At 48.7% G+C, this 9,730-nt stretch overlaps 1 protein-coding gene across 1 annotated transcript; it reads right to left on the reverse strand.

Annotated features, from left to right (window-relative positions):
• Positions 1 to 1,050: 1,050 nt before the first annotated feature.
• Positions 1,051 to 7,419, reverse strand: LOC119274214. Its single transcript, XM_037554873.1, has 5 exons — positions 7,082 to 7,419; positions 4,209 to 4,597; positions 3,469 to 3,603; positions 3,202 to 3,376; positions 1,051 to 3,097 (listed from the first exon to the last, which is right to left on the reverse strand). Exon 5 carries the CDS (start codon positions 2,571 to 2,573, stop codon positions 1,665 to 1,667), a length of 909 nt encoding a protein of 302 aa, XP_037410770.1. The 5' UTR covers positions 2,574 to 3,097; positions 3,202 to 3,376; positions 3,469 to 3,603; positions 4,209 to 4,597; positions 7,082 to 7,419; the 3' UTR covers positions 1,051 to 1,664.
• Positions 7,420 to 9,730: the final 2,311 nt, after the last annotated feature.

Consider the following 9,730-nt stretch of genomic DNA (forward strand, 5'->3'; position numbering starts at 1 on the left):
CGCGTCCACGGTACGTACAGTGCGCACGCGCCGCATGCGGCCACCGGCAGCCGGGACCAACTTGAGCCGCCTCCGCGCGCTTTAGGTTTGTTTCCTCCACGGCACGATCGAGACATGCATGGGCCGGCCGCCGCCGCGCGCGCGTGCCCGCCCGCCTTGCACGACGCCCGCGCCCACCCGTCGTACGTTCAACTTGATGGATGGAGCATCCTACCTATAGCTACCGTTACGTACGCTCGCTGCCGCCGGTGCATCACCATCATCAGCCTTCCTCTTTTTGGTCGAGGATCACATCAGCCTTCCATGACTTGCCATGGAGGGATGTGTGCGCACCGCATGTTGCACATGGAGGCGTGGGATCGATCCACACTGAGCTAGGCCGACGCCGCTGCATGTGCATCATCTTCTCCGGGCCGGGCTAGCTGCGCGTACTGACTGACGCACGTACCTGCCGCGCGCGCTAGCTGCCGCTGCGGGCAGGATAAAGATACCACCCATGCACCGTGTCTATTGCTGCGGTACTGCCACTGGCGTCGACCTGTGGCCGGTCGGCACGCGGACCCGCCGGGAGCACAGCCTGCCTGCCGCGACTGCAACATTGACCGTGTTGACTTATTATTCCCCTCTGGTTTTTGGCCTGCACCGAACCACGCCGCATGCTTGTGCATATGTGTTCTATAGTACGTACGTACACTTGTGCCTACCCTGACCCCTGTATGCCTGTATAAGCACGGCACGGTTGTACCTTACGTCCGGTGTATATGTCCCCCGGCCGGCCAGACCTGGACGTACGCGCGGACTCTTGAAACGGCTCCGAGCCAGACACTTGACCTTGACGTGCATGCCGAAGTGAACGAGCGGCAGCCATCCTGTGCGTTGTGTACATACGTACCTCTCACTCTCAGAACTAACATCACATGGCTCGCAGGTTCGTTTAATCTATCAGTGCTAGGTGCGAGTAGGTGATGTACCAAGCTAGCCGATATACGCACTACAGCACAATCCGTTGACCAAACAGAGAAACGAAAATGACTGCGCAGTAGGTATGGCAGGTTCCTGCCAATGTAATAGCATATCAAAAATCTGCCTCAACGTTTCGGAGCAACACGATCGAGCTTAAACAGTTCCAGATTGGTTTGATCGCCTATTAGCCATCATGGAACAAGTTCACCTTGAGCACATGCTAACGCTGGCAGAAATCCGTCTTACCGGCCGGTGAACTGAAGAGGAGATCAGCGATCAGGGGTTTGCTTCAGACCCTGCCCTGCAAACATGATAGTTCCCCCACAGTTCGAGGCCAAACATAGTTTTTCGGGTTTACAACGAAACCATCTACCCGTCCGAATGCCCTACCTTGACACCAGCAAGAGACAACACTACAGCAACACCTAGCTACTCACCAAGGAGGCTTACAACGATCCCTAGATATGGCAAGGTTGCACCACAAACAGGGACGGGGAAATCAGAAGATAACATCGCGGGCCGAGATACCCCATAACTCACCAGGAGTGCCCTTCACCATGTTTGAACCGCAGAAAATAGCCTGGAGCAAGCTTTTAGGAAAAGAACCCCCCCAAGACCGTCAAACATCTGTCGATGGCACGTTCATCCACTTCATCCTTCTTTACCATGCCCAGCCTCCTAAGCAATATAGCCTGTGCCCCCTACTCTGAGATGGGACACTTTATTTTGACGGTGGAAGGAAGACGAAATCTTCTTGGCGTAGGCCCGTGCGGATGGCGCTTAGCTTTTGCAGTCTTTTGTGCCAAGCCCCCGGCTTCTTGGGGCACACTTAACAACGGCGCAGAATGCAGAGCTTCCTCTGCCAACCCTGAATGATCTTTCTCCATCACTGAAGGTGCATCTTTAAGTCTACACAAAGGTGGTGCTTTGTTAGACGACGAGATCAGGATGGCTGGAGTCTCTCCAGTGACCTCTAGTGGTTCGGTAGCCGATAGCAATGTTGTTTTCTCGAACACTGCAGCAGGCGATGGAAGTAACTGGTGACTAGAGACTCGCAGCCCCACAGCACAAGGGTGCTCCACACCTTCAACAGCCTCAATGGAGGATGCCTCCACATCTGGATGGGACTTCAAAATTTCCAGCCTGGCCATAATAACATCTTCAACCTCATCTGATATGTCCGTGCTTGCATTTAGCTGCTGTTTGTTGCTTTCCAGACCCAGAGAAGTATTATCAGCACAGGACTTCAAAATTTGTAGCCTCGCCAAAACAGCATCTTCGACTGGATATAATCCCTCACTTCCTTTTTCCTGCTGTTCACACTTGTTGTCACCCAAAGGGCTTATTTTGTCAATGCGGGACTCCAAAACTTTCAATCGAGCAAACATTTCATGAACCTCATCTGATGCATGTATACTTGTGTCTAGCTGATGGTTGCTGCTTTCCAAACCCAACGAGGTTATGTAATCAGGGCGGGACTTCAAAATTCTCAGCCTCGCCAAAACATCATCTTCAACGGGGTATGATCCCTTGCTAGGTTCTTGCTGCCTCTCACACTTACTCTCACCCAAAGAGCTTATATTATCAATACGGGATTCCAGAACTTTCATTTGAGCAAATATTTCAGCATCAAGACCATTTACGATGCTCTTATTTGTAGCAATAATGGACCCTGGAGATGATATATCTGAAGGAGGAGGTGGTGGTGGTTGAGTGAGAAGCTCCTGGCCGGTGGAGGAGCTCTGGCATGGACCTGGCAGAGAAGAGGCGCCACTAAAAATATTGTCTCCTTGATCATTCTTCTTGTAGCATGGATGAGGGGTGAGCCCCAACTTATGACAGTAACCACAGTATGGTTCTGAAGGATTGTCGGGCGCGGCCGTCTAAGGCTGTGACACCAATGCAGGCGGCGGAGGCACTGGGGAAGCAGCCGGGACTTGAGCAGCTAAAACATAAGTGGAATGTTGAGTTGTCACTCTATTTATCAGAGAAGAAGATTGACTGCTCTCACTACCTCCTCCATGACATTGCAAGGTCGCAGCACATGAACTGCAATATTTGGCATGATTACGTGGTTGGCCATCAGATATGGTTACTCTGGAGGCTTTTTCACTTTCTGACGGGTCAATTGGAACTGCATTGACCCAAAAAAGTTACATAGGTAAGTAAGGATATTGAAGCATATAGAGAACCTCGATAAATATCCAAATACAGTAATTCACAATCACATCGTTACACCTGTTTGCGTGTTGCTGAAAACTTCCATTGTTGCAAGCTTCATACGGGAACGTTGAAGCTCATATTTGAGTTTACACACCGAAGCTTCTGCTTCAAACCATAATTTTTTGTAAATTGACACTTGAGAAACTTCAGTATCATCGAGCATATTACCCTCTGGGAGCTTAGAAAGAGCCTGAACATAAGAATACATGAGGTTCATACTCGAAAAAAAGAATTGTTCGTCCAAATTAAGAATCAATGTATTCCAAATATGACCAAAGTTACCTGTGAAATAGATGTCTTAAATTCTGAATCTGTGCTCTCTGACACTGAGTGTTCAGGCATTGCCACCAACAAATTGTTTCTCAAGCAACTGATTTGAACGGAGTCCCTCAAACAATCATCGCTTTTTAATGTAGCCTTGTACAAGACAGAAAAACAGAAATGAGTAAAAGCTAACCAACAAACAGTCCATATGTATATTTAATGTCTGAAAAGCAACATTATTTTTGCATGCCACTTGAAGGGGAACTAGTACAGGAGGATAAATGTACCAGGTCAAAGAAGTGAAAGTAATGACTAACGACATATTTTCTGTAAATATGAATCATATACTCATATCACAAGCACCGGTTACGTCGGGTGTTTTAACAACTTTCATATCTTCCATCAGTTAATAAAACTAATATATCTGAATTTCATCACTGAGTTCAAACTTCTAATCAGAACATCTCAAGTGTTACACTGGTTTTCATGAACTACAATTTCCGGTTGTAGCTGAGCAAAACATTTTGTTATCTGAATTTAGTACGGTCGTCTCAGTAATAGTATGTCTAAGTTGATTTTCCTGTTTTGGTGGAGCTATATTGCAGGTCTAGTATTTTGGATTGCAACAATTTACCAGTTATCATCACATATTCGTAGCATATTCAGGTTGTGAAGCTCTCTATAAATCTGGCAGCTTTTCTATGGTCTAAAAATTGTGACATAAATAACTATGCGATATAAAGGCATTTGCAAAGTACCTTGCCTCCTTTGGAAGAAGCAGCTTTAAGATTTCGAATAACAGATTTCAGAATCTTCTCTTCATATTCCTGTAACGAAGAACCACCATTGCAAGTAGACAGAAGCACTACTGACAAATTGTGTATTAGCTTCAGGAATGTGGCCTGATTCCTAGAGCTAGAGTCAGACATCTGCAACAAGTTCTCCTCAGCATCTGGATGGCAGTGAGAGTGTTCTTGACCTTCTTTTGTAAGTATTTGAGTGTTTGCATTTTTCTCTGCCTCTGCTGCTCGACAGGAAATATTTCCAACTGTGATTTCACTTGTCAGACTCTTAACAGGAAATGAAGGAGCAACATCAATGGGGCTTGTCGCAGGGCCTGAAAGATCCTTATTCAGATGATAATGTCCTGCATTTTCAGCACCAATATGATCAAACAGTTTACTTAGGAAGGCATTCTGTTGCTGACAGCGAACTTATAGTACAAAACCATTAGTAGACTGAACTTTCTCGACAAGTTCCTGGATTGGTGAGGTTGCTCTGCTTGCTCGTGTATTAACTTAATTAGTTTATTTATCAGGCAAGAGCCTTTTACAATACACCCGTTGCAATTAGCAAGCGTTGTTATGTGCAATTATTCATTGCTGAAGTTGATCTCCTCCAAGTAATCCAACATAAATTAAAATGTCAAGCAAGAGCCTTTTATAATGCACCCATTGCAATTAACCAAGCTTTATCATGTCCAACTACTCATTGCTGAAGTTCATCCTCTTCAACTGATCCAACACAAAATAAAATGTTCTTCACAAGAAGTTTGTTAACATGTATAGCAGTAAATGGGCCGCCTTCTTGCAAAGTTATCTGCTAAAAAAATTATTAACCACCCACACATCCAAAATAGAAAATACCGTTTCAAACTAGCATAAATGAAGAACTATTAACAAGTTAGTTTATCTTTTTCAATATTGACAAAAAAAATAATTTTATCTTTTTTATACATTCCGAGTATACAATATACACTGGAATCAGTATCGATGGAGATGCCACCTTCCACTGGAAGAAAAATAAGCATTAATGAGACAAACAGGGCGTCAAACCTGGGGTTTGATCCCTGGTGAACTGTGATTACAACCACCCCACTTCTATTTAATAATTTCCTATGTCGCATGCCCTCTTATACACTGAAATCTACTATAAGAAGCAACAAGAAACACAATTGAGATTTGCTGGAGTTGATTATCACAGTGGTGCACAACGGTGGAGGCAGTTCTGAGGGGTGAGCAGAGAGGGCAGATAAATATGGCACACACTATCTGTTTGTTAGGTTATTACTAGATAATTGCCCGTGTGTTGCAACAGGGTATAAATATTCTAGTACATTAGCCCATGATTTACCTTCCCATATTAATGTGATTGTGTAAATAAATGTTCATAAAATTCTGCCCGTGATTTATTATCTAAATAGAAACCACTTATTTGGTAAGAGTTTATTGGCTTACCAGAAAAAATATGATTTTATTCGGTTTTTCAATAAAAGATGGGACAGTTAAGACGGTTTTAAAGGAAAACAGGTGAAAAAACCAGAGATAGGAGGGGGAAAATCAAAGGGAAAAGGGAGTGGGGAACGTACGTAAGGTTGGATGAAGCACTCTGTCTGGCAGGAAAGGAATGGTGTTCTTTTTTTTAAGTAGTATAGAGACATATCTCTTCTTTGATATCCATATTATAACAAGGCACTCCATGCACCACCATAGTGACTGAAACCGTGACAGGGATATGATAAAGTTGAAAACAGTGTCGATTGACGTGACATGGAACTGGGATGCTGCAATGGAGGCAGAGACAAAGGTTGTGCCTAGGGCAGACGAAGAGGGGGTAAAGGGAAAAAAATGATCTGTTGTAATTCACGTGGCGGAAGCAGAACAAAGGGCAAGTTGAGAGAGAGAGAGAGGAATAAAGACAGACAGAACATTGTTTTTTTTTCTGTTATTATATATTTCGTATGAAATACGTAGCAAAAGAACGGTACTCAGCTAGTGTGTTATACAATTTTCAGTAAGTATATTACTCCCTCCGTCCCAAAATAGGTGACTCAATTTTGTACTAACATTGTACTAAAGTTAGTACAAAGTTGGGTCACTTATTTTGGGACGGAGGGAGTATTTGATTGACAAAACCAATCAATTGTTCTATCAAATTCTGATGGTTTCATTATTTCTTGCAATGTCATGCATATTGTAGGTGAAGTTTTTGATAGTGCTCCATATGGCACATACTCTGGGAACCACTGCGGCAACTTTATTGATCTGCATCTTCTTTTCTTCTCTAAGGTAGTATCCAACACTTGACAAACATATACCTACCATCCAGTTAAAATCCTACTAACAGAGTATAGTATGCTTCTCAAAATTTTAGCGTGTGAACAGAAGTAGCCTACCTAGGGCTCGGCTCTTAGAGAAGAAAAAAAAAACAGTTTATATGACTGCCTCTGATGCCAAAATGGCAAGGTGTCAAAATGGAATCATGCTCTCAGATATGCCAGCAGCCAACCCCATTGTCCATTGATCACAGGATCTAGCATAAGGCAGCAACAGAAAGTGCTGTAGTTAACTCTGATTCCGCACAAGCACGCAAGAAAAACTGTAACAGGCTAGTTTGACCATGTACAATCCGCCTTCATATCTTCAATTGTGCACATACGGTACTGCCGCTAGTTTCGCCATTCAACAATGGATCAAACCACTGCATCGGTTCACCTAACAATCATACGAACCTATGCGAGAATGAACAACAGACCAACAGAAGATGCTACCCCCAAGGAATTCCCGCATCTATCGATCACAAGTTCACCAAAGCACTAGTAACAGGAGTTGGTGTAGGGTAAAGGCGTTACCAGTAATACCCTGGTGAGGCGGAAGCGGCGGCGTCCGGGGCCATGTATCTCACGGGGGCTTCCATCCACGACGCATTCCCCCACTCGCCCGTCGCGTAGAGGGAAGTGACGCCGGGGGCATCGAGGCTAGGGCTGGGGAATGTTTGGTCCGCGGGATGGAGCCCGTCCACGGTGAAGGGGGCGGCGGCGGTAGAGAAGGGGGATACCGCCACGTGCTGCGGAGGATAACCCCGATGATCGCTGGGGTAGGTGAGCATTTCGCCGGCGGCGAGCGGCTGCCGCTTGGGGAGTTGGGGTCGAAATTACTTGAGCGCTCTTGCATTGACTCCCACCCTCCCGACCTCCCCCCCTTTGTTCTCCGCCCCCGCTCTCTGCTTCCTGGCCATGGCGGAGAGCCCCCGCTCCGTCAACTCCGTGTTCCCTCGGGAGAGGCCCGTCGTCTCTGGTCTGGGGATCTCCTCAGCTTTCGAGAGATCCGCCGAGGACGTGGCTGGCCCGTTGGCGCCCGGCGCGCCACCGGCCGCGCCTCTGCTGAAGGGTGCCGTGCCGGAGACCTGCCGGCGTGTGTCCCCATGGCAGGCGGCCCCTGCTTCGAAGAAGACCCTGTGGAAGAGGAGGGTGGGTGTGGATCTGCCAGCTGGGGCTCCGCGCTGCCCCTCGCCGGTGAGGAAGGAGGTCTCGCCGGAGATGCGGGACAAGTGCTTTCGGTGTCTTGCAAAAGGGCACTTTCTCAAGGACTGCACCAATGAGGTGGTGTGCTTCCGCTGCGGGCTCCCGGTCATGTCGCCTCGCAGTGCAAGCGGCCGCGCAGCCCGTCGCCGGTGGAGGAGCTCCGTCGGGATGCGGCGGCTAAGGTGGCTCGCCGTTCCGCACCGCGGGACGAGGTGGGGTCTGGGTCGGCCAGGCACGCTGCTTCTGCCAGGGCCGCACCACCGCCGCCCTTGGCTGATCCTGCGGCGGACCCGGTGTGGCCGCGGCTCGCTGTGCCGCGCTTGGAGGTGGCGGTTGATACGGAGATGGAGCCGTCAGAGTTGTGCATTGTAAGGAGGACCCGCGCCATGGATGACATTGAGCACCGGCTTCACAAAGCCATGGTGGTGTACATTGGTGGGGACAGGTCAAAGATCTCGCCGGAGCTGGTAAGGCGTGCTCTGAAAGACAGGATGGGCATCCCTGAGGACAGATTTTCGGTGCACAAGTTCTGGCCGGAGGATTTCCTGGTGGTCTTTGCTAGACAGGAGGACAGGAATCTGTTGAGCAGGCGGTCGGTGCTGGAGCTTGATGGGGCACAGGTTGTTGTTCCGGCAGTGGATCAGGCAGTCACAGGAGGTGTTCACGGCCATGCGCTTCAAGGTGAGGTTGGTCATCGAGGGGATCCCGGCGCACACATGGGAGCTTGAGGTGATTGAGAGTTTGTTGGGCGGTGCATGTATCGTCGATTCCGTTGCGCCGGAGACCTCTGCTCGTTCAGATCTTGCTGCGTTCAAGTTGCTGGCCTGGACGGCGGACCCGGAGCAAATCCCCACCCGCCGCTGGCTCGCGGTGCCGGAGCCGGAGGAGCAGAGGGCGCTTTTCCAGCCCAAGACTCTGCAATACAAAGTGCTCATACATCTGGACTCTGTGATTTCGTTCCCGGAGGGGAAGGAACCGTGGTTCTTGGGCGGCTCGTCGGACAGTGGCCAAAGCGGCCTGCCGGACTCAGAGATGGATATGGGAGGAGGCGCTAACACGCAGAACTTTGGCTGGCGGTTTGGGGTCCGTGACTCGAGAGGTGGGCGGAGCTATGCCGGCGGCGTGGCCCGCGACGGAGCGCCATCGTCGGAGTGGAAGATTCCCCCCATGGCCCAGGCTAGAGAGAGATGTCGTGGTGGGGCCGGGGTCCGCGCCCACGATAGGCTGACGGTGTGTCAGTCTGCTTTTGACCGGATCGCTTCTGGACCCGGACAGGTGGACAAGGATGCCACGGGGACGATTTGAATTTCGAATCCCACTGGCGCGTGTGCTTCGAGGAGGCAGGTGGTTGGACAGGTGGTTCCAGAACGATCCTTTGGAGAGGGGGCGACGATTCCGGCACCAATCATGCAGCAAGCAGTTCTGATGGACTCCCACGCGCGATTTGATGCGACCCTGATGGATAAAGATGTTGAACCCGAGGAGATACGGCTTCTGGCAGCCCGGCCAGACATGACCAAGGGCGGGACTGGCGGGTCAGTGGTGTCGCACAGCTGGATGGCCCCACGACGGAGGAGGTGGCGATGGTAGTGGCCCCCACCTTGGTGGTTGGTGCGGGACTGGATCCCAGGTCGGAGGCACACGACAGGGGAGACAAAGATGCAGCAGTATTGGGAGGCGTGGTGTAACACCCCGAGATTCATGCCACAGTAATCTCCCACTAATCATGTCATGTCATCATGTTTACCTTGCCTAGTTGCCACTTGTTCAAAACATCAAGTCCAAAATTCAAAATTTCTCAAACATGAATACAAAAATGTTCATCATGTGCCAAATATTCCACAACTAATATTGGTGGTGAACCAACATTTTTGCAAAGGGTTTGAGTGGCCTAAACTACTTAAAGCAGTGGCTAAAACAATAGTTTAAATGCCTTTTTACTTTATAAAAATTTCAAACATTTTCAAAAGCCTCACA

This window comes from Triticum dicoccoides, chromosome 1A (genome assembly GCF_002162155.2).
Source record: "Triticum dicoccoides isolate Atlit2015 ecotype Zavitan chromosome 1A, WEW_v2.0, whole genome shotgun sequence".
Classification (NCBI taxonomy): domain Eukaryota; kingdom Viridiplantae; phylum Streptophyta; class Magnoliopsida; order Poales; family Poaceae; genus Triticum; species Triticum dicoccoides.